The sequence below is a fragment of the Castanea sativa genome, chromosome 8 (assembly GCF_040712315.1).
Source record: "Castanea sativa cultivar Marrone di Chiusa Pesio chromosome 8, ASM4071231v1".
NCBI lineage: Eukaryota > Viridiplantae > Streptophyta > Magnoliopsida > Fagales > Fagaceae > Castanea > Castanea sativa.
Genome location: NC_134020.1, coordinates 50,963,857 through 50,989,386, shown reverse-complemented (window position 1 = coordinate 50,989,386; position 25,530 = coordinate 50,963,857). Strand labels below are relative to the sequence as shown.

Here is a 25,530-nt window from a genome sequence, read left to right as displayed (position 1 = left end):
TTTTATCTATTTTTATATAGTAATTTGAAAAAATTTCGAGTAATATCTATTATTATATGGTAATTAATATCTATTATTAAACCAATTATTTTGGAGGAGAACTTTGTTCGAAAATCAAAGAAAAGGCCTAGAGGATCTGAGATCAATAATCAATATAAAAAAAATGACAAAGTTTGGCTACAAACTTGGTTGTAACAAATTACTGCAACTTCACTGAATATATTTTATTGAATGTGAATTTTGACAAATTCACAATTGGATTGCATTTTCTTTTTATATCTTCTATGCTAGTAAAATTTCTAAAAAATCAAAGATCAATAGCTTTGTAATTAATCAAATGTTTAAATTTCAATTTTTTTATATAAATTATGTATAAAAAATAATTTTATGGATTAAATAGGATATAAAATTCGATTGTTACAAAATTTGACAGGCATTTTAAGAACATAAAGAATATGAAATCTAATGATTAGATTTTCAAACTATATATTCATGTTATTTTTTCTAGTAAAAATTGTAGCCATTAGCTACGACAAAATTTGCAACCAAATTTTGTCCTCTATAAGTCTTTTGAAATGCTAGAATCAGTTGCAAAATCATGCACATGACCTCGCTCATCTTCTCCCCTAAAACGTTATATTTTATATGGAAAAATGTTCAACTCTAAATCAATTTGAAGATATCTCCTTCTACCCATTATATAACGATTTATAAGACTATCCATACGTATTATTTAAATAAGTCATAGGAATAAAAAAAAAAATGTCACTTGATGTTAGCATTGCCACTTCACCAAATTAAGTTAAAATTAGCATAAATGCCCTATAAAGAAAACTACAAAAGTATAAATGTCACAAAATGGAATTTATAATTTACCAAAATTTATTTTAAAAACAATTTTACACTAGTTGGGTCAGGCTTTACTCGGCCCAATCCAACTAGATAATGACATCCAGGCCCAGCCCATCCACAATTTCGCGCCTTACAAAAATAATTGGCGGGAAAAGAACGAGTAGTTGCCTTCACATTTTTTTTTTACTCCTTTCCAAAATTCCGAAACCAAAAAATTGCTCTAAGCTCAATTCCATGGACAAGTACTTGGTACCTCTCAATCCCTCACCTGAAAAACCTAATCCCATTCGAAGGTACAACCACTCTCAACGCATCTTCTTCTTCAATTTTTGTTGTTTTCCAAAATTCTCAAATTTTTTTTTTTTTGTGTGTGTTAATTCAAAGGCGCCGATGGAAACGAACCGCGATCGAATTGAACGGCCGGTTCGAGCCGAAGTACCGTCACGAGATCTCTGGTTTGCTCATGCAATCTTACTCCGAGGTTTTTCTAATTTTTTCAATTGACTTCCAAATTTTTGTGATTCAGTTTTCTTTAAAATCGCTGAGTTTTTTTTTTTTTGGGAAAAGATTGGGGCATTTCCGCATTCGTATCATATCGATGGATTTCCGTGTCAAACGCATGTAAGAGAACAATTTTTTTTTTTAATTTGATTTTTGATTGATTGATTAGTTTTGTTAATTAGTGCTTAAGAATTGTTTGGTTTTTTGGAATGTGGATTTTACAGATGAATCGGATTGGTAATGGATCGAGTTTCGTTGGCCAACTGCCAATTGGAAGGTTTGTTTTTTCTGTTCTATCTGTTGAATTAGGTCAAAACTTGATTAAATATTATGAATTCAAGTTATAGTCTTTTAAGGGACGTGCTCCCGTGTAGCATGAGATGATGTTAGTTTAATTTTAATAGCTGCTGCCAATGCATCATGTTGTTTTTTGTATAGCTTATAGCGGTTGTGAATTGATAGTAACTTTAATCTTTCTAAAATAGAGTAATCGTTTTAATGTATGCCATTACTTGATAGAGTAATTGTTTAATTCACACATTACAACTTAAAGTAATGGAATCATTATTTGTAATCGTTTAATTCAAGTAAACTCGAGTAATAATATCAAATAAAGTAATCGTTTTCGCACGTTACAACTTTCTAATCGTTTGATTGATAATGTCAATTTTTGAACCCGACTAATGGTATCAATTGCCAACCCAAACTAACTTTGTTGATTGAGGCATTGATAAAATTTATACATTATTTTAAGTTGTAATGTGTGAATACATCTCTTTCTCTCTCTCCTCTTTTAGTTGTAATGCTGTCTTTAATATCACACCTAATAGCAAACTCCTGCTGCTTTTACCCTTTACATTGTGTGATTAGATGAACATAGTTAGTTAGTTACAGTGTAAGAATGGTGCATTGATGCTAGGACATGTCCTTACCTATATTCTCTGGTTTCATGTTTACATATTGTGGCTTTTTTTCTTCAGGCAAGGCATCTCTGCATTGGAGTTTGACAAAAAGGTGAATACCGAGTCATAATTTTTTAACTCATGATTTCTGGATTCTAGATTTTTTTCCTCTCACTGTTTCTGTTTCTGTTTCATTTTAGTTTACATATACATATATATACACACACACACACACACACAATTTCACCATTTCTCTTTCATTTTTATTTTACATATGTTTACATATACATACACACTTTTAATTTTGTGCACAGACAAATTCATATTCTAAATTTTGTTGGATGACTGTCATCAAGTTTCATGCATGCCTTTTTTATTTTATCTTATGAACAAACTTTGATACTGCTCTAAAAAAATCAATCTCTACATCTGCTCTTAGTTGTGTTATGTGTCAGCTCATGTCATGAGAATATAGCTAAAATACCATTCAAAGAAGCAGTATTTTGTTTGTTTAATCTCTCTCTCTCTCTCTCTCTCTCTCTCTCTCTCTCATAATTCATTTAAGGAACTTGTGAATAGTTTTGCAAATGACACTTAGAGGTCATACCCATTTAGGCACCTTCTAATCATCATTCTCTTCTAGATATAGGCTGAGTGTTGCATTCATACCTTTACTTTTGCTTTCATTTACTTGTTTTCAGCTTGGGGATTTCACCTTTTTATCTCTTATTCACTTTATTGAAGGGGATATATTTGGTATCAGTGACAAAATCAGGGTGTTTAACAGTACATGAATTTGAAGCTCTTTATTGCCAGAGTAATGAATCATTGCCAAGTAAGTTCCTACACTGCAACTTCCTATACTGTTTCTCTCAATGGCAAGTATCTGTTTGAGTTTTGACTAAGGCAAATGGAGGCTTATTTAGGCTATGGGCAGATTTTTTGTGAATTATTTAACATGATTGAAGCACACTTGCTCTTAAACTAAAATCAAATGCAATCTAACACTAATAGATAGGCATGCACGCACACAATATATAACTAGTGTGTACATTAGAGTATTTACAATACTTTGATTTTACATGTGGTGGCTCAGATGACAGATTGGCAATATTCACTTGATTTGTTTTTTATTTTTAATATAGGAAAAAGAAAATAACATTTAATCTTTAACATTTTTAGTGTTTATGGTTATGATATGCAATAGTGAGTAAGTGGTTACAGTAAAATGCATGATTCTTCGTTTTGTTTCTCATGTGGTAAATATGCATGTTTAATTTTTTATCCAGTGCCTTCACTGTGAATGCTCTTTTCTTTCTGTGAAAATTTGTAAATGCTAGAAACCAACATACGCATATATGCTGCCTTTAGAAATTGAAAATGAAAGCACCATTTGTTATTGAAGCAACATCATGTTCCAGCATTGTCACATGTTTGAAGGTTGTGTGTTCAAGCCCTGCCAGGACCATTTTCTCATTTATTAAAAAAAAGAAAAAAAAAATTGTTCATTATCTTTCCTTGCATATTGAACATGTTTGTCAGTTAGCATCTAAAATCTTCCTCTGTTGCTAAGTTTTTTCTGAAATATGAGATGAACTTGAATGGAAGAGCTGTTAGCAAGCATGTCAGTTGATCCATGCATTCACAAAATCTTGGAAGTCTTTTCTTCATGTGTTGAGTTTCTTATAGGTGCCGCAGTCTTTCTCCATTTAGATATTAATATGTATTTTGACATATCATAACTTATATAAGTTTTGGTTACTATCTCTTTGTAGTGTACTTTAAGAATAAACTTAATTTTACCTTACATTAATTATTTCTTTTTTAATTTTAAATAAAAAACCCTGGTAGGTTCAAAGGAAGATGAAGCTAAACATTTAATGCACCTCTCTTTAAATAAACAACTTGATGTTGTCCGCTGGAATGGTGCTAACCAGGATGAGGTATGGATCCAACTGCGCTTCTATTCACTGATATACATTTGGAATTTATATATTATGGATGCTACATTCCAGAGCCAGATATCTTGCTCTAGAATGTCAGTGTTCTTTCATTAACTCTGAAAGCTTGTGGCATTGGAGTTCATATTTCAACCTTTGCGCAAGTGATATGCTTGTTGATGGAAATTTCATTGAAGTAGATTAATACATAGCATGTTTGTACCAATGTTTGAAATTTTCACAATGCTTCCCTGATATCAACCTGACTTTTGAAATTGTATCTCATAAATAAAATATCATTTTGGAATTTCTTTTCAATAAACCACTAAATCTTTCAATGGATGCTTGTTATTTCTGTGATTTGATTAATCTTCTATTTCAAGTCTATAAATGCTATGTGGATCTTTTTTACTCTTTCTGAAGTAGGCTAATTAGTTACCTTATTGAGAAGAGACCTTAATGAGGACTTCATAACTTTTTCTTTTCCTTGTTTTACTTAGATTATTATATTTCTAACCTTCAACTGTACGCAACACTTCAGCTCAACTCAACTACACCTCAGTCACTACTAATTTGGGGGTCATCTCTATGGATCCTTTTTCCAATTAATTGGAGATTGCCACTTGTATCTCTTTCTGCCATTTGTTTAAAATCCTCCCACCCCCTCTTTTTATGTGTCTGTGAGTTGGTATCTGTGTCCCAATTGATGCACTAAGTTTGGCTTCATAAGTACAGACCTGTCTCATTTCTCTTTCTAGTCTTTAGAAGCTTTCTTAGTTTCCAAGACCTTAATTAAGTAAGTTTTAGGTCCACATGCATTTAACATTAAGAGGATTGGAATTTCAGAGGCTATTACAAATTTTGTAATTGCCATTCAAATTTATCTTTTTAGTCTTCATATTTTCTATCTTGTAAGGGTCGGTATCAATTTTAGTTTTTTTTTTTTTTAGTCAAATCTTCATCCTCAACTTAGTTATTCTCTTCCTTTCTTATTCTTAGTTCCCTTGTCATTCATCAACACTCAAAAGCGTTATCAGTTATTTTGTACAATCAAGGCCTTTTTATGTTCAATATTTCGAGAAATGAAAAATAGAATCTGAACTTCTACTTTCATGCTTAGCCTACAAGTATTATGTGCTGTTTGTATTGAGTAAGTAATTATGAGCGTTAGGCTTATCATTTCCTTAGTACTATGAATGATATTTCTTATTTGGAATTGAAAGGAATATATGCTCTCTATGATGCTTTTAGTTTGAAAATATCAATCATGTTTTTAAATGCATCTGCTGTTTTGGTTGATTAACTGTCTTGTAATTGTTTTATGTCTTAATTTTCTCATGGAATTTTAACCTTAATATATATCTACTTTGTTCACTTCTTTAGGTTGCTTGCACATCCATGAAACGTAATGAAGTTCTTATTTTCGACATTGGTTATGTCTCTTCTGAACCAGTGGAAGTAAGTCTTCTCTTATTATCTTTATCTTATATGTTTTTACCACAACTCTCCCTGGAAGCATATATTCTAACTAACTTCAATTGACATTTAAGATCTTGCGGTGTCTATTTTCCCATTGCATTACCATTGAAACCTTCTCCACTGTAGATTACTTATAGTGTGTAAATTATCCAACCTTTTTTTTGTTAGAAGGTAACATATACCTAACACTCCACACTGCATACATGCACGTGAATTTTTCCAAGGACAACATAGGGGACTCAATTCCAGGACTTGCAATTTTAGTTGGCATAAACCTTTGGTAGTCTGGTGCTTTGCAATTATTTGATGGCTCCATAGGAAAAAATAATTTTAGACGTCACTTTTCTGCCTTCTTTATTTGAGATTCATTATAGAATATCCTTAATTTCAATGTATATGAGGACAATTTTTATTCACTGTTCTTTGTTGATACAGGTATTAAGAACAAGACAAGCTGTCACTGTTCATGGATCTGACAGTCATAAAGGTCTATCTGATATAGCTTTTACTTCAGTTGATGATTCAAGGTTGGTAAAAGAGGGTGACTTAAGAGAAGACAGTTTTCTTGCTGCACTTGGATAATGGACTTATGAGAGAACAAACTTATAACAAATTTGTAGGGGAATCTTTCTAATCATGAGGTCCATACATGCAACTCAACATATGTCTCTTTCGATCTGAATGTTTACATAGATTTTAACTCTCCTGTTAGAATTAGAGCGGGGAATTTTCCAAGTCAGCTGGATAATGGTCTGTGTTTTCTTGTCATGTGATTCTGTCTTTAAGTTTAAAACGTAGATCTTATGATATCTGAAGACTGCTTTTGAGAATAATAGGGAAAATTTTAATTTTTTATGATTATGTACTCTTCTTTGCAAATACATATTAATGCAGAATCACTTGTTAGAATACATTAAACAATTTTCTGGTTTGGCAGGACTTTGTCCAAGGCATGTTTCTCCCCTGTTCTTTGGTGTGCTTTATTGTCTATTATTGAAACCATGTACTAAGCTCTTTATACTAAATCATTTTCTAGCTCAATTAAAACAGAAAGAGCAACAATTCTTTTAATGTATTCAACTTGGATGCATATTGTAGGGTGGAGGATTATAGTTTACAAGATTTGCACTTTTACCATCATGTGATGGCTGGTCATGGTTTTTGTATTTTGGTGTTGTTCATTGACCTTGATGTTAAATTGAGAATGAACTACTAATCAATCTCATTATGAGTAATAAATGTTGTTGCAAGAGGTGTCTGATCCATATTGGTAAACTTAACATGTCAATTGCTTTAAAGGCCTCAAAACGTAAAGCATGATCTAAATTTGTAGTTTGATAGATAGTAGTCAATTGTGTTTTTTATGCTTTCACATTTCAGAGTTAAGTGTGACATTTAACGTTATTCCTTGACCTTGTATGTGGCTTCTTCAGTGACTCTTGTTTGTGTGTTGGCCTTTCTAATAATATACTACTTTTCTTTATGACCATGTTCAATAGGTTACTTGCTTCTGATACATCCGGTGTTATCAGTGTATGGGACAGAAGAATGAGTATTCTTCCATGTCTTGAACTCACAACTAATTCCCATAGCACTGTCAATAGCATTGAATTAAACTTGGAAAATCAGGTTAGTTATCAGTTATCACAACCTTCTTTGTAGTAATTTATGTTACACATGTGCATCTATTTTGTATATTGTGGCTTTGATATAATAAACTTGGAGCATTACGATGTTATCATATAATTTTAAGCTACATTTTCTGCTTTCTGTATTCTATAAATGCTTATCAGATTGTTCAACAAGCTAGAAAATAGTACTAAGTATGCATATTGTTGAGGATTTTATCTTTTCAAACTTGTGTTTAAGGTGCTTTGAAGTGAGCTCTAGGTCTAGGATTAGCCTAGGAAGAGTGTGGTCATGAGAGTTGACTTGGATGCTTTCCATAGTTGTGTAGTAAATAATATTTCGGGGCACTACTTTTGATTGATGATTTACACATGCACCTAAGGTGTCTTAAACCCATGATCTTACCCTCCACCCTATTCTTATGGTTCGAGGAGGTGTGAGTAGAGCCAAAGGTCATTTGCATATCTATTAGTCATGTGTCTATAACGAGACAGCATTCTTTATCTCCCAATTGGTTTGACCATAACAACAACAACGCCATAGTCCCAAATTAATTTGTGTTGGTTATGGATCCTCAACAAGATAAGTCATGGTTGGCAATTAGTTTGAAGGCCATAGATGCAATAATTAGAATCAATCGCAATAGTCTTAATTGAACAGGCTCGCATATAAAATGTCTCAAAATGATACCAAGAGTGGGAGATTCAATTATCTGAGGTACATAAGTTGAAATTTCACCTCAATCATCAATAGGTGTAGCTAGGGCATTTTTAGCATGACCTACATAGTCTCACTTACTGGTATCTTAGCAGTTCTTCATGTTGCTTTTGTAGAACTTCTTTCTTTTCTCATCAAACTGTCAGCCATTAATACAACACCAAAATTGTTTGACTCCAAATTGAAGGCAATGTCTTTTCTACCCTCTTCAAATTCTACCAATTCACCCACCATTAATTTATCATAACTTTCCTTGTATTTTGTGATTTCTGGTGTGAACCAAAACAAACGAATCTATATTTCTATGCCTATGTAGAATTCATGAATTTGCATGGTAGAAATGGGGGGCAAATTGTCATCTGGTTAAAGGTTTGCTTACTCTTAGTGCTGTCTATACTTATTAGCTGATAGTTTTTGGACTAGATGGCATCAATTTGTTCCATAAGTAATGGCCTGTTTGGATGGAGGGGAGTAGAGCAGTGTTGGCTAAAAATAAGCTAATTTTGTTCTAAATTTACTCTACTCTACTCTATTCCCCCTCTCTCTCCCTCAATCCAAACGGACCATAAGGGATGGAGCATGGAGGTTCTAAGGGGTAAGATCACTAGTTCAATCTTGTGTGGGTCCTTGAGCTGTCCTTACCATTAAATAGTTGTGAATGTACTTATGCTATTCTTTATCAACTTGGTATAGTTATCAATAAAAAGAAATATGCATGTGTATTTTCATGCTTTCATCCCCACAAGTTGCATTGCGTTTTGTTGCTAAATTGTATGCACCTTTGCAATTACAATTTTATTTATTTGTAGGTCATTTTTGGAGCTGGTAAGCATGGAGTTATTTATATGTGGGATATTAGAGGAGGAAGGGGATCTGCTGCTTTTCAAAGTCATAAAGAGGTATAGTTAAGCTATTTTCTTTACACAAGCTTATTACAAAAATTGGATGAGCACATGAAACAACTGGCAAGTGGTTAGCATATTTTTAACAAGGACAATATTGATAATTTATTTCCTTTGACTTGGCCAGTCAGAAAATATGTCTCCAACTCCGTTGTAACAATTCACTTTGCTTGGAATATTTTGTTTTGAGAGTTGCTATGTAGGGCACACTTGACAAAACTTTCAAAAACTTTGTCCATTTGTTATTTGAGTTTATGATTGCATTTTTTACCAGATATGTTAATTTTTATAATAATTAATTTTTTTTTTCTTTTATCTGTTACTTTATGAAGTCTCACGGCTTCTTAATATTGTTGTGAATACTCCCTTGTATGTAAGTTTCTGTTTTTTTTGCCATTCAGGTATGTCATCCACCACTAACATCGTTGAAGCTAGCATCAATGCTTGAAAAAATTGAGTCTCTGAAGGTATCATAACTTTTTTTTTTATGCTTTTGTGTTAATTTCACTATCCACTATGGATTGCAGTGATATTATCAATAAATATAAGACATCAATACTTCTCTGTCCACATATTTGGGCGTGCACATTTGCTTTCCTATAGATTTTCATTTCAAGATAACTTTGAAATGCTCATTATTTGTTACCAGGAAATTGAATTTAATATTCTTAACTTTGTAATATCTGGTCCATTGTAAATAATTAATAATTTTTTCTTTACATACAAAGGAAAGTCTGCTTTCAGTCTTCAATTTGTATGAGATACTTAAAACCTTCATTATGAAATATTCATTATTTCATAATACATATTCATGATGTCCATAAAAGTAATAATACATATTGCACATTCTGTCTACCTATGCATTAAAAGATAAGCTCAATCTTTATCGACAAGTGCATTGATTATACTAGAAACATTGTTTCAGATGGAATGTGAGAACTAAGTTGCTCTTTATTTGAATGAGTGTATAATTGTCAGAGTTTGGTGTATCTTTCTTCTATCATTTCTTAACAACAAGAATTAATGATCTGTCACCATCAGAACTAAGTAATTTGAATTCCACTATATATGTAAATATTAACCACACTGCACAAAATTTCAGAACTGGACTTTTCTTTGGTGGATCTTCTGTGTATGGATGCTGATTAATGTGCCACAAGGATAGTCAAATTATGAACTCTACTATTTACATGTGATATAGGTTGCTTTGGTTTGCTCAATGAGTAGATGTATAGGACAAGCAGGTCTCTGATTAATTGGAGGATTTTATGCTTACCTACACCATGCAGTGAGCCAAGAGCCTTGTAGCTTGATCACATTACCTGATTCTTTCAAAATGAAGAACTTGGGTTCAAATCCCCCTCCCCTACATATTTTAATTAACACACACACACACACACACACAATGCAGTGAGTCTTTTTGCTGACTAAATGCTGAATGATGAGTGTTCAAATAAATTAGTCCTCTCTAACTGATTATGTCTGTTGAATATATGTCAAAGAGTTTATTGTCTATATATATAATTTGAATATTTGTTCATCATTTTTTGCCTCAATGCCTTTTGCACTACAGTCACCATGTATCGTGCATGTGTATAGAGAGAGCTTAGATTTCACATCTTGTTTTACCTAATCATTTGAATAAACTAGGAAGCTCAGCCTCTCTGATTCACCAATGTGTCATGATCTTCATTAATAGACACATGTATGAATAGTTTGAAATTTTCCAAACCTCTTTAAATTTCAAAAGCAATAAGCAAAACCATGCTTTGTTTAATGAGAAATGATAGGGACACACACTTTTGCACAACTTTGACCATAACTCGCCACATGGTGAGTCGTGATTGGTTAGAATATGTCCCCGCATGGCCCACTAATACTCTCTAACCAATCACAACTTGCCATGTGGCGAGTTGTGGCACAAAGTTATACAGAAGTGTGTCCCTAGCATTTCTCTTGTTTAATATACTCGTTGTTCTGTAAGAGAAATTACATATAGTAGAGAAATGATGACGGAAAACTTAACAGAATTTAGCTTATAGATTTTCCTAAGAATTTGTGTTGCCTTATAAACTACTAATAAATTTGATGAATGTCTAATATATTTGTATTTATATATGGAAATTAAAAATTTGGTTAATTTACGAAATGATAATTTTAAAGACACTGTAAAGGAATTTGTATTAGGAAATATTGGTTTCATTAACCATGGAGTGGTTCATTAAATATTAATTATAAGGGTCTTATTTTGTGAGTTTAATACTGGATAAATATCACCTTTTACAAACTCATAGTTCGCCCTTTCTAACACGTTGCCGTTATCATGCAGGCACAGTCACATATCGTTTCAAAGGAAATACACTCTATTGATCTTGATCCATCTTGCCCATATCAACTGGCATTCCATCTTGATGATGGCTGGTAGGTCTGGAATTGAATCTTATTTTTCATTCTGTTTGTGTATTATTTTATCTTATCATGTTGGTAGGTTATTGAGTTGGTAATAGTTGACAATAGTTCATTACCAACATTACTATTTGTAGGTCTGGTGTTTTGGATATATACAACTTTAAAGTATCACATGTTCATTGCCCTCCCCCGGCTTGGTTGTAAGTGAATTTGAATAAGTTCAATTGCGTTGTACTTTTAATGTCCCAGGCATCAGCAACTTGCATCTATTAACTCTGTTTTTTCTCTTGATTTGGAGGGGTTAGAAATGATTCCAACACTTCATCTGATTTGTTACATCTGAGGAAACCATCATGGCTACCCACACATTCTGTAAGGATTGTCAACCATTGGCTTAACCTCATTCCACCTGGCTTCTTATGTTGTTTTGACTTGAAATAAACAAGTTTTAATTTAATGTGTTGCATATCAATAGTGCTGTTAAAAAACAGAACTAGTGAAGACAGCATGTAATCAGATTGTCAATCCACTTGCTTCTTTAAAGAATGTGCATGTGTGTGTGTGTGTGTGTATTGGTCAATAGCCCTTTGTTTTGTGACAGTGGACATTGAAAGATAGAAATCAAAAGTGGAAACATAATTAGCCAAGAAGGAAAATGAAATTTTTACCTCTGGTAGAGAAATTATGAAACTCGAATATAATGGTTTTAAGAAGCACTGGAACAAAGCAAAATTGTTTGTGCTGTGTACTTGTCAGCTTCTGGAATGATTGTTGTGGGTTTGCCACAAAATGATTCACCATACGGTCTTGTTTAGAGGCTGTGTTGGTTCTAGTATGTAGTGACACTATGTAAAAGAAGAGCAAAAGGGAAGAACCTTTTTTTTTTAATAATAATAAAAGTGCAATGATAATTTTAAACTTAGTTTATTTTATTCTACACAACGGTGATAAATCTCCTACATATGGACTGCTACATTAAGAAGCAATGAGTCTTCCTATGTCCTAGAACTTCCCTGCGTCTATTGTCTATTCTACATCTTCACCATTGATAATGACTTGTACAAGGCATAAAGTTTTTTATATTGGAGCACCTTGGAAAATAAATCTTCTGTATTAAGTTAATCCAACTATATGACTCTTTAGTGACAGGCCTATTTTAGGCAAAGCACTCAACCTTGGCTTTTTTGGGTGTTCATGGCTTCAGCATGGCTCATCTGATTGATAAGCAAGAATATGCAGAGCCCAAGCTAATTGCATGCAGTTTGCTTATGTGGAATGGGCTCATCAGTTTTGCTTAATGTGTTGCATATCAATAGTGCTGTTAAAAAACAGAACTAGTGAAGACAGCATGTAATTAGATTGTCAATCCACTTGCTTCTTTAAAGAATGTGCATGTGTGTGTGTGTGTGTGTATTGGTCAATAGCCCTTTGTTTTGTGACAGTGGACATTGAAAGATAGAAATCAAAAGTGGAAACATAATTAGCCAAGAAGGAAAATGAAATCTTTACCTCTGGTAGAGAAATTATGAAACTCGAATATAATGGTTTTAAGAAGCACTGGAACAAAGCAAAATTGTTTGTGCTGTGTACTTGTCAGCTTCTGGAATGATTGTTGCGGGTTTGCCACAAAATGATTCACCATACGGTCTTGTTTAGAGGCTGTGTTGGTTCTAGTATGTAGTGACACTATGTAAAAGAAGAGCAAAAGGGAAGAACCTTTTTTTTTTTAATAATAATAAAAATGCAATGATAATTTTAAACTTAGTTTATTTTATTCTACACAACGGTGATAAATCTCCTACATATGGACTGCTACATTAAGAAGCAATGAGTCTTCCTATGTCCTAGAACTTCCCTGCGTCTATTGTCTATTCTACATCTTCACCATTGATAATGACTTGTACAAGGCATAAAGTTTTTTATATTGGAGCACCTTGGAAAATAAATCTTCTGTATTAAGTTAATCCAACTATATGACTCTTTAGTGACAGGCCTATTTTAGGCAAAGCACTCAACCTTGGCTTTTTTGGGTGTTCATGGCTTCAGCATGGCTCATCTGATTGATAAGCAAGAATATGCAGAGCCCAAGCTAATTGCATGCAGTTTGCTTATGTGGAATGGGCTCATCAGTTTTACTTCCATCTCCCCCCCCTAAGTAAGGAGGAGAGGATGGAGTTTACAGGCAAATTCCAAGCAACATCAAAAGGAGTACTGTAACTCCTGAGGTAGCAATGGGCACTTATAAACTCGCACTCATTCTCTCTCTTTAGCGATGTGTAACTAAGTCCACAGGTCCCAAAGCTTTGGTTTTTTTTGCTAAGAAAGATAGGATGGAGTTTATAGGCAATAATCCCAAGCAGTCCTCAAATAGGAGCAATTTTCTCAAATAAGAGCTGTTACATACTAAGTGTTTACATTGTGACATCTGTTTCTCTAGGATTTATTGATAAGTAATTTATCTCCCTTGGACCAAATCTTGAGGTACAATATTATTCTGATTTCTTCTGGTGCAGATCTATGCAGTCGGGTCATCATCTGACAAAGGCATTCATCTGTTGGATTTCTATCCTGATCCAAGTTCTGCCAGCCATGTAGAGCACAGGTAAGAAACTCATTACCATGTTAACCTTTGTTAAGTGACCATCTGGTGTTCAAGGGGCTAAATTGGGATTTATGACCTAATTTGCTAGCATGGGTACATGAGCATATCTCAATATACTGTATCATCCACTTTAGATGATAAGTTTATTTCAACCTAAGTTATTGAATAAGGGGTGTGCTGTGTGTTTTCTTCAAATGATTCTGCAAATATATACTTCCATTTAGCTGTATTGTCTTTATTTGGAAAAGATACTGTCTTCTAAGAATGATCAAGCTCTTTAAAGGGACTAGCATATTTTTTTGCATGTTTGTGTGTATGTCCATGTGCGCATGTGTAGGCATGCCTGTGTGAACTGCCTCTACTTCATTTTCTTTCTGTTTTAAAATATTGCTGAATCATTTTTTGGTGTAGTGAAAATATAGAGAGCTCTTCTGGGATAAAACATCAAAAAAAGCAAAACAGGTTTGTTCCATTGTCTGAAGGTGTTACTGCATGTGCTGCTCATCCCCTCAATGGTACCATCATAGCTGGGACAAAGGTTTGTAGTCTAGAGGACCTGCTTTAATATTCTTTCTGTTATTAATATTATAAATATGCCTCTTCTTTAAAGGTAAAAATGAAAAAAAAGAATCCTCTTTAACATAGATTCCTGTCCTTTAACTCATAGACTGCTTGTTGGCTCTCTCTCTTCCTTATCTTCTCTTTGAAAAGCACAGCATATGTCATTGCTTACTCAAGCATGAAAGTGGGAAGAATATTTTACTAGTCCAAACATGCATGTGAGCACACTCAATAATTGTTCATGAATTGACAAAAATTAGCAAAATCCCAAGTAATATTCAGTTTTAAATTTTTTTTAAATAAATGTACTACTCCCTAAAGGGTTACTGAGTTACTGTACAGTGTGAGCATATTGCGGACAGTGTTAACCTCTCCACTGGGATAGTCTTGAAGAAATTTCATTAGTTTTAGCCATGCCAAATAGAAGTTAGACTTATGAAAGATGCATACTAATGGAAGTGTTTACATGATCATGGATATAATTGAGTTTTAAAACCAAGTGAACAATATACTAAAAAGAAGCATATGTTTATCAAGAGTTGACATGATTTTTTTTTCCCTGATTTTGTCTTCCCCATTTACAAATGGAGCCTGACTTTTGATTGATGAATGATTTCAGCACTCATCTTTGCTCGTGATTTCCCAGAAGCCACAATCATTTTAAGTTGGATTATTGTATAGGCAGTTGTGCTGGACTGGAGACATGTTCTATATCCTCTTATTCAATCAAGCATGTAAATATGTCTATGGCAAGAAACAACAGCTGAAGCCATTAACATTGGAATTCCTAAATCTTACAGAATAGAAGACATGCAAAATGGGATTGAATCCTGACTCTTGTGGTTCAATCAAATGGTCTTTCAAGGCAGTCCATGAATCTTTTGTAAATTAAGCCCTTATCTCAAGTGCATTGTAAGGTGTAGCAGTTCATTAATATTTTGTTAATTCAAGGGTCCTTGCTAGTGATTGCCGTATGCTGTACATCTGTTATCTGGGTCTATTTCTATATTTAAGGTTCTATAATGGTCCAAAAATAGAAATGTTTCCATTTGGGGTTGATTTTCATTAATGATACATTTTCTTTATATAATTTTTTAATCGAAAATTATGTATTTTTAAGAGAGAATTGATAAAATTTGCGTGCCTACAATTTGTCACCAAAAAAGAAAGGGCAGCGTTTGTTACATAAACACTGTTTGGCACTCAACCTTGGCTTTTTTGGTCGTTCACGGCTCATCTGATTGATAAGAAAGAATAAGCGGAGCCCAAGCTAATTACAAGCCGTTTGCTTTGCTGGAATGAGTCCATCAGTTTTTAAGAGAATCAATAAAATTTTCACGACTACAGTTTGGCACCAAAAAAGAAAGGCAGTGTTTGCTACACACATTGTTAGAGCATCCACATCAGTCCAGTTAAAATCATCTAAAACACAAAAAATTACCAATTTTACACATTTTGAGCCAAAAAATGCACACATCAGTGGGTGTAAAAACATGCAAAGTTGTGCAAACCCATCCCCGAGCTACAGTAACGTGGAAATATACACGGTTACTGTAGCTCGTTTATCCCTTTTTTTTTTTTATTAATTTCCATTGGCTCCTTTTTTTCTCTCTCCTACCCGTGCTCAACAACCCAGTTAACTGCTCATCTTCGTTTTCCTCAGATGCACACAAACACACCCACAAACAAACACACAGAAATCATCACAGCGATACACTTCTCAAAAAAAAAAAAAAAAAAAAAAAGAGATACACACAAATAGTAGATCGGAGCTCGTGGCTGTGGATCGGACCTTGTGGATCGGAGCTCCGAGCTGGTGGATCGTGGATCGGAACTCGAAGCTCGGATCGGAGCTCGGAGCTCGGATCGGAGCCGGTGGATCAACGCGGATCGGAGCTCGTGGATCGGCGCGGATCGGAGCTCGTGGATCGGAGCGGATCGGAGCTCGTGGATTGGACGGATCGGAGCAGATCAGAGCTCGTGGATCGGAGCGGATCCGAGCTCGGAGCTGGTGAATCATGGATCGAAGCTTGGATCCAAGCAGATCGGAGCCCAGATCCGAGTGGATCGAAGTGTTAATCGAGAGAGAGAGAGAGAGAGAGAGAGAGAGAGAGATTCTGAAACGGGTAGAGAGAGAGAGAGATGATCTGAAACGGGATGGTAGAGAGAGAGAGATGATCTGAAATGAGTAGAGAGAGAGAGAAAAAAAAAAGTCTGAAATGAGAAAGGAGAGAAAGAGAGAGCGAGAGAGAAAAGAATGAGAAATGAGAAAGAAGAGAGAGAGAAAAAAAACAGAAATGAGAAAGAATCAGAAATGAGAAAGAAGAGAGAGAGAGAGAAAAAATCAGAAATGAGAGGAGAGAGAGCGCGCGTTTGTTGGTTAGGAAAAATAATAAAAAATTGTGAGAGTATTGATTATTTAATTAAAAGATGGGTAAAATAGAGGAACTGATGTGAAGATTTTGTAAAAGTGATAGTGTAAAATAGAAAAGGTAGATTTTTTGTGTAAAATAGAGGAAATTTTTAAAAGAGCTGATGTGGTTGCTCTTATACACCTTTTTTTGAACTGAAATGGTGATATACGATTAAATCATGCTTTCAACTCAATTTCAATAAATAAAAAAAAGGATAATATTAAAATAAATTAAAAATGTGTGCAATAGCATGTGTATAACAAGTGTAAGTGCACAATTGCGTCTGGACACAAAAACACACGTGGACTCAGGCCCAATGAGCCTTAAACAATGAAATTTGTAGAGTGTGGGCTCGCAATCTAGTTCAAGGATATTCGAAGTTTGATGAACAGGCTAGCTGGTAATAGTATTTGCAAACAACGGATGAATAAGGCAAATGAGCCTCCTCGAACGTAAGCCGAGGACGATTTATGTATTATTTCTGTTTGTTTTCTCTCAAAGGTTACAGTTCTTAGGGTTTGTTTTACCACCCCTTTTCCTTACTCTCTTCCCTCCTTAAATACCTCTCCTTCCTCCCTCTTGTTCCACGTGTAATGCAAATCACCCTATTAGACACCTGTCCCATCCACCATCCTCTGGAAGTCTTCAAATGATAGCAAGAAGGCTGACTTCTACTATTCAGGGGTCACTCCCCCGTTAATGCGGCCAAGGAGGTAGGTGTAGGGCCTTTAATGTGGAGGTAGCAGCCTTTCTCTAAGATATTTTCCTCACACCGTTGCGTATGGAGGGTGCTTAAATCCCCCTCTTAACCAACGGTTTTTCCAAAACTCTGCCTTGATCTTTTTGGCGAGTCCCAGGGTCATTGTGGGTCTTTCCGAGGAGGTATTCGTCCTCGGACAAATCCTCGGACTCTCAGCTCATGGGTCGAGCTACAGTTCTAAGAGACTTTTAATCTAAAACAAACTAGTGCCCATCAACAAAGCCCGAGGCCCAAATACTTACTTAGGTCCTTTTAGTCCCCACAACAAGTTTTATGCAAAAAGAAATATGTAAAGTCTTTCTTGTACGTACCTAAACTCCCCATAGCACTCATGTAAATTGTGTTGGAAGAAGAGGACTTGTATGGTACTTTACTTTTCAGAAATAAAGTACAGGGTAAATATTTTTTTTTTCACCTTTTTTTGTTTAAATTTTATATTATTAAATAAATTATAAATATTTAAGATAATAATTAATATTTAAATTGTGGACTTTAGAATAATTTATCTTTTTTTTTTTTTTTTGTATGGTACTTTACTTTTAAGAAATCAAGTACAAGGTAAATTTTTTTTTTCACTTTTTTTTTTCTTTTATAAATTTTATATTATTAAATGGATTATAAATATTTAAAATAATAATTAATATTTAGATTGTGGACTCTGGAGTGATTTATTTATTTTTTTTTTTGTATGGTACTTTACTTTTAAGAAATCAAGAACATGGTAAATTTTTTTTTCACTTTTTTTTTTTATAAATTTTATATTATTAAATGGATTATAAATATTTAAGATAATGATTAATATTTAGATTGTGGACTCTGGAGTGATTTATCTTTTTTTTTTGTATGGTACTTTACTTTTAAGAAATCAAGTACAGGGTAAATTTTTTTCACTTTTTTTTTTTATAAATTTTATATTATTATGTGGATTATAAATATTTGAGATAGTAATTAATATCTAAAGTGTGGATTGTGTAGTGATTTATTTTTATCTTTTTTTGTTTGTATGGTACTTTACTTTCAAAAAATAAAGTACTAGGACGGTTTATTTATTTTTACAAATTACCACAAAAAAGAAAAAGAAAAAGGAAAAGCATTAATGCCAATATTGCACTAAATATGCAGACAAATAAAGCAAAGCAAAAAATAGCAAAAGCGTCTACAATAGGATTCGAACCTACACAGGCATAGCCCTACTCTGGTACTACCAAAATGGTCTCGATATGACCGGTATTTTAATCGACACGAAATCATTGTGTTTTTGTACTGGTTTACCTGCTAGTGTGGTAAATTCTGGCTGTATCAATCGGTACCGTATGAAATCAACTCCACTCTCACTTTCCACCCTCCCTCTAAACATAAGAATGCATTAATCCACTAAGTAGTAAAATGAAAATTGATATTCATGATTTTAGGTAAGATTCATTCATACATGAAAAGTAGGATTCATCCCTATACTTAAAAAAGGAATGTTTTATAATATGCCTGAATGCACGTACAAATTCATTGTACCTCTCATATATGAGTCCCATCAACTTGTAAAAGAGGTACTCAATTTCATTCAAACAAAAGTAGGGAGGGATGCTTCCCCCATATCTATCGCCCAATTCCAAAACAGAAGAAGGGATGGAGGAGATGGGGGATACTTCCCACCTGATTACAAGAAATCCCAGCTAGCAAACTCTATGCAAGAGAGTCTACCGGTCTCAAAACATGAGCTGCACTCCAAAAAAAAAAGAAAAAAGAAAAAAAGACCGTAAAGCTAGAAACAAATCATCTATGATCAGAGCTATAGACCAATGGGGTAGGATGATAGAGCAACTTTTCTGGTTTAGAACATTGAGAGCATCTGCTTCTAACACAATGGAGGAGAAGCCTGCATTCGAAGCTGCTTGCAACATGAGGAACAGCTTATGAGCATCCACTAGAAGGGGACCCCTTCTAACAGAATGGAGGAGAAGCCTGCATTCGAAGGCTTGCAACATGAGGAGCAGATTGTGAGCATTCAATGGAGTGAGTTTAAGATTTTTGAGGTATTCAAAAGAGGGGAAACCCATTGACTGATATTCATTGGGCCATTCGGAAAGAGACCACACTATTTTTGTTATCGGGCTGCGTAAGAAGAAATGTACAATAGATTCCTTTTCCTCCTTACAAAGAGGGCAGCTAGAATAAGATTCTAAATCCTTGCATATATGGATAGATTGTGTTATTGTACTATGATACAATCATAACAAGTGAAATGCCCCATGGCCTTGTAAAGGGGACAAGCCCCGTAATCTTGTAAACAGGGCACAATGAAGCTTGCCAGATAAAAAACCATACCCTTGCATAATACCGTACCTATATGCTTGCAAGTGTTTACTTTTGATGGTGAGGCTTGTAGTGGCTTTTAAAAAAAAATTAAAAAGAGAGTAAAAAACAGAAAGGATTTAAAAAAACAAAAACGATTTAGCAAAACCCTGAACATATAGGTGCCTTACAAAGCCTTGGCCATGGCATGAACTGGTTCAAAGCTCACTTTTCTGGTTTGTAGTATGTAACAACTATGTACCCCCCACCCCTACCTTCAATCCCCAAATGACCTCTAGTTTGTACTGTTTGCATCTTCCTTCCATTTGTGAACGTGGGGAAAGAAAATGATCAAAGTCCTTGAAGAACAAGAATTTGAAGTTCTATAACTCTATTGAAGATGAACAAGAATTTGAGTTTTCTTCATTCTGATGCCTGTTTCCTGGGTGATGATTTCAAAGATGAACGGACTGACCGTTGCCTTTGACGATGAGGAATTAAAAACAACCACAAAACTATACTAATCTCAATCAAAACTCAAAAGCCAACAGATACAATAACTTATAGTTGACCAGAAACCTTTTTTTTTTTTTCATGGCAACAACTTATAGTTGACAAAGAAACTTGTTTGTGAATGGTGATTTCAGCTATGAATCTGTGAAACCACAATCAATACATTCAAAAGAATGACAGAAGCTATGTACATTAATCAAGAAAGACTCCAAAAAGTATCCAACACAATAAAAGAATTTGAGATCATTTAGTAGAAATCCAATTAATTACAACACTACGGGGTGATTAGGCTACAAAAACCAACCAAGATATGAGAATAATCTTCACGTGGATCTAGCCAGAAGACTTTTGGGTGGAGGGACAAGAGCAACAGCACCCCTGTCTGAACATGAGTATTTCCCATATACCACCTTAAGCTTACTTTCTGCAGCAGATAAATGAAACTCAACCAATAGCTTGGCACAGTCCCTGTAAAATCACATACAAGAAATTAGTACTTTATTTGTTCTTTCCTCCCTCCTTTTTTTTTCTTGTGCCCAAAATGGCACTCTATAACAAAGTTTATACAGGCTACAGATGATTCAGCAATGCCATAAGCTGCAAATACCAAAAGCACATATACAGCAGGCCTGCAGGCCAGAATTACAAAGAAAAGAGAACTTACATTATCTGCTCTTCAGAGTAGCCTGAGTAGTGCTTCAGAGTTTCACTCCAAAAAGGGGTCTTGTTGAGAGTGCAGTTTGCGGCAAAAACGGCTGCAGCAGCAATCATTGAAGGGCAGTACAAAATGGTTGTTGGATAATGCATAAGACCCAGTTCAGCTAGAAAAAACACCATATTCTCCATCTACATCAGCCACAAAAAGAAAAAGGCCAGTCAAGTCTCTGCTACTCAGTAAAAATATATATTGTGAAAATCAAAAGGAAAGTAGAATACCTCCAGATCAGGTGCAACAGAAGCTTTGATATATCGAACCAGAAAGACATAAGGTGTGGGAACTGTCAAATACCACTCCAACTTTTCCAAAATTGCTTTCTCCATGACAAGTATCTGAGTATCGGGATAAGCATAGTCTGATATGCAAACCAGGTCATCAACCTGTAAATTTCCAAAACCCCATATCAGAATAAAATTTTAAAACGTAATGAGCAGGAAAGCATGAAAAATTTCAGCTTAACATAATTGTGAGATAAGATTGCTAGATACCTTTAGACAGTAACTTTCTTCATATTTGCAGGCTAAGAGCATTGAGCTCATGCCCACTAATTGAAGTTCTCTCCTTGATACAATCTTCTTGGAAAGGTACCGGTCAACTATATTAATGGTAAGGTAGAGTGTTTCAGGCATGAGTTCGAATCTTCTATGAACGTCAATCAACCAGTCTATGAGAATAGACCTCATCTTCACATTGATGTCTGGCTGTGAGTTCATGTAATCGTGTACTTGGCTCTCATCCTGCATCAAAAATTTCCATTATAGCAATAGAGAGAGGAAATTTAAATAAGAAGTAATGATTTGACAAGACTAGAAAGTACTTCTGTGAGCTTGTAAAACTTGTAGATGTCATCAACATATTCAGCTACTGCCAAATCATCATTTTCATCTCCCATATCAATGTTCACAATCTGATCTTGCTTATTTCTGACTCCACAAGCAACCTGGGGGAAATCTAATTCAGTAAACACACTGAAAAACAAAAAAGGAGTAAAAATATCCCAGAACATGTGGCAGAAGAAGAAGACCAATCACCTTGCTTCGAGCAGTGAGGATCGCAGTAAGCGTCTTGATTTCCTTCCTTGAGGACCGTTCCCTTGACTTTCTTCCACTAACAGATCTAACCTTTTCCTCTTCAGAACTAATCACGACTATAGTCTCAGGTTCAGGCTTATCAATTGCCTTCTTTTGAGCTTCAACTAACTTCTTAGTACCATGCTTTCTGTTAACTGCTACTTTATCATCCACAATTGCTACAGTCGGGTTCTGCAGTAATACCGAATTTAATGGATTGAGTTGGTATAGTTCCAATTCTAAGTTTTTTTTTTATAGGATCCAATTCTAAGTATTCATTCACAATATAAGCAGTTGACAAAGTTTACTACCTTCTTCTTCTCTGCTTCAGCTTGTGCATTAGCCAACAGTTGTGCATGATAACTCCTGCAAGGTCAAAAAACTCATTCAATGAGACACGCACATGCGCACGCAGAGAGAGAGAGAGAGAGAGAGAGAGAGAGAGGAGTTAACCTCGTAATGGGGCGGTGTTTTGCTTCTGCAATACGAACCACCTCTTGATTGCCAATGTCTCCTAGAACTCGCCGATTCCTTCGTTGTCCTTGGTCATTCTTTACCTTACCTTCCTCTAAAAATAAAACAAGAAATTTTGGATATTCATTAACATTCAATGAAAGAAAATCAAACTAGAAGAAACAAAAGGCCCCAAGGCAGCCTGAGCCAATAAGTAAACTAAAACGTCATAAACACGCTGAGATAAAAATTTTTAAAAAAAAATCATGAAAATTTTCAGTATAGAGACACCCCAACCAATCAATCTAGGCTGTCACACATAAATCATAGAAAAAATTAATAGGACAATCATAGCAATCACAGAAACCCAATACATCCAGATTTCAATAATATGAAGAAAGAATGTTACAATCATATTTACATGAACTTCCCTGCTCACTTGATCAAAACCAATTGAAAGGGTTGGATTGCAAGGACCCATAAACCATCAATTAAAAGTTAAGGAAAACCACAAAGCCTCCAAATGAAAATCAATGGATCCAAGCCTCCAAATGTCTATGAATCACCCTAACCCATCAGTTTGAGGAAACAAATGACACCCACACACACACACACAAAAACCCAGTCGCAAAACTCAATCTTTTTTTTTTTTGTTTTTGCTTTTGATAATATGCAAAACGCAGTCTTGAAAAAAGTAATGTTGTATACATTAATCAGATCAAACCCAGTTGCAAAAGAACACAAAATATACAATAAAAAGTAACAAAAGCAACCAGATTTATATGAATATAAATTTACAAACAGTCAATCAAGAAAACCCACATGAGATTATCATAGCAATAATTAATAAAAGAAACTAAAAAGAACTAAACCCATTTGCAAACCCACAAAATTTACAATAAAGATAGTAAAAAGAAATCAAACCATATATGAATTTATACACGATCAACCAATAAAATCCACAATCAAACAGAAGACAAAAAAAAAATGAAAAACGCAGATGAAGTTAAAACTTAAAAGTAGTGACAAAGACAAACCTCTGGGTTGTGGTGGAAGAACTGCTCTTGCTTCCATTGCCGATTCTTTGTGATTGTCTCTGAAATTATTTTTCTGGGTTTTGCTTTCAGACCCCGTTAACCACTCTCTCTCTCTCTCTCTCTCTCTCTCTACGTGTGTGTGGTTTGCTTTCTCAAGAGCATATAAGGAAGCTACCGAATCGATGTAATTTACCCCTAACGGTCATATTCTCTTCTCTTTAATTTGAATTATGACCGTTTGATTTTAATGGATATTGATCGTACAGATGAAAAAGAGAGTGTGTAAAACCCAGGGGCTTTTCCCTAAGTATATTATAAAAAACTAATTACCGCATTAAAAAAAAAAAAAAACCGCAAGTAACACTTCTATCCAAAAAAGTATTAAAAAAAATAGTATTTCTATCTTTTTCATTAAAAAAAAATCTTTTATGTTTTAATTAAAAATAAAAATAAAAACACACAAAAATATCACACATTACCACGTATATTTATATTATATTGTATTAGTATGGTTCCAGTCATCAACTCTTACAAGGTTTTCTCTCAAAAACTTTGACAAGGTTCGGATTAATGGTTCATTAATTCTATTATCAAATAAATTGTCGGATAATTAGAAAAAAAAAAATGAAATTGTTGGACAGCTGGTTTTTCTTTTCTTTTTTTTTGTTCTTTTTAATTTTTTTTTTATACAAGCCAGTTTGTTATATTCCTAACTAATTTTGTTAATATTAAAAAAAACTAAAATTTGTTAAATATAGTATTATTGAATTAAGTATATGATATATAAAAATAAAGTACAGGCATAAATAAAAAAGAATAATTAACATTTTTCATAAGCAAAAATAAAGATTCATACGAGCATTCTACTATTAAATTTATGCTAGTAGATAGTTAAAACGAATGGGAGTGTGTGTGTGGAATTTCCAATTACAGACAAATAGTATGGTGGATAAAACTTGGGACCTCCAATATGTCTTTTAAGTTCATTGAACCTATCATTTAAGTATCTTCAAAAGAATTAATATTCTATTTAACACTTTTATTTAAACAAAAAAATTTCAATGATTACAATATATAAGGTAGTTTTGAATCTAAAACGTTTTCATTGGAAGCACTAAAAAATGTCAATTAAGAAGTGTTACTTTGAGAAACACTTTCTCATAAGGAATGTTAGTATTTTATTTATTTATTGAAGTTTTGGGCCTTTTGGGGGTTAAAGAAGGTTTAATGTCTCATGTCATATTGCCAAATTGCCAAACTCTCTCTTCCTATATGCACTAAGCCAATTTGGGTTGCTTCAAATTAGCATCAAACTTTTTTAGGGTCGGTATAAAAACCATTAGAATCCAACTAGGGGTAGTTTAAGTTGAGTTCCCTCTCATCTATGGAAATTTGTTCGATAGTTTGGGAATATTGCTTTCACCTCTAACATGAGGGGTGAGCCTCCTTATATATATATATATTTTTTTTCCATTGCAACCCAAAAACTTAAATTTTTTGGCTATTTAAGCACTAATTGCCAATTATCCCATCCTCAAGCCATCCTATAATTCATCATTTCTTAAGTTCACAAAGTAAAACCATCTTGCCAGCACCCTACTCCCACATATCCCACAAAGTAAACCATCTTCCCATGCACACTTAAGAAATGGCAAAAATTACAATATAATCTCTATTTAATTTTAATTATTTTAATTGGTGTTGTTTTGAAGTTATTTGAGAATTAATATTTTCTTTAAAATCATGTTTAACCACAATTTTAGTCAAAAAGTCTAGGGGTCA

General features: G+C 34.1%; 2 protein-coding genes across 2 annotated transcripts; one reads left to right on the top strand and one right to left on the bottom strand.

Annotated features, from left to right (window-relative positions):
• Positions 1 to 1,024: 1,024 nt before the first annotated feature.
• Positions 1,025 to 15,554, top strand: LOC142607994 (uncharacterized). The gene is made up of 18 exons (XM_075779687.1): positions 1,025 to 1,145; positions 1,237 to 1,333; positions 1,420 to 1,473; positions 1,578 to 1,630; positions 2,334 to 2,367; positions 3,000 to 3,090; positions 4,107 to 4,198; positions 5,579 to 5,653; positions 6,110 to 6,201; positions 7,174 to 7,303; positions 8,830 to 8,919; positions 9,324 to 9,389; positions 11,252 to 11,343; positions 11,466 to 11,531; positions 11,637 to 11,703; positions 13,845 to 13,933; positions 14,345 to 14,471; positions 15,114 to 15,554. The coding sequence occupies exons 1-18, from the start codon at positions 1,087 to 1,089 to the stop codon at positions 15,156 to 15,158; spliced, it is 1,419 nt and encodes a 472-aa protein (XP_075635802.1). The 5' UTR covers positions 1,025 to 1,086; the 3' UTR covers positions 15,159 to 15,554.
• Positions 15,555 to 20,524: 4,970 nt separating this feature from the next.
• On the bottom strand, positions 20,525 to 23,903 carry LOC142607135 (G2/mitotic-specific cyclin S13-7-like). The gene is made up of 9 exons (XM_075778559.1): positions 23,749 to 23,903; positions 22,712 to 22,826; positions 22,570 to 22,624; positions 22,220 to 22,450; positions 22,006 to 22,128; positions 21,677 to 21,925; positions 21,407 to 21,568; positions 21,135 to 21,316; positions 20,525 to 20,938 (listed from the first exon to the last, which is right to left on the bottom strand). The coding sequence occupies exons 1-9, from the start codon at positions 23,783 to 23,785 to the stop codon at positions 20,794 to 20,796; spliced, it is 1,299 nt and encodes a 432-aa protein (XP_075634674.1). The 5' UTR covers positions 23,786 to 23,903; the 3' UTR covers positions 20,525 to 20,793.
• Positions 23,904 to 25,530: the final 1,627 nt, after the last annotated feature.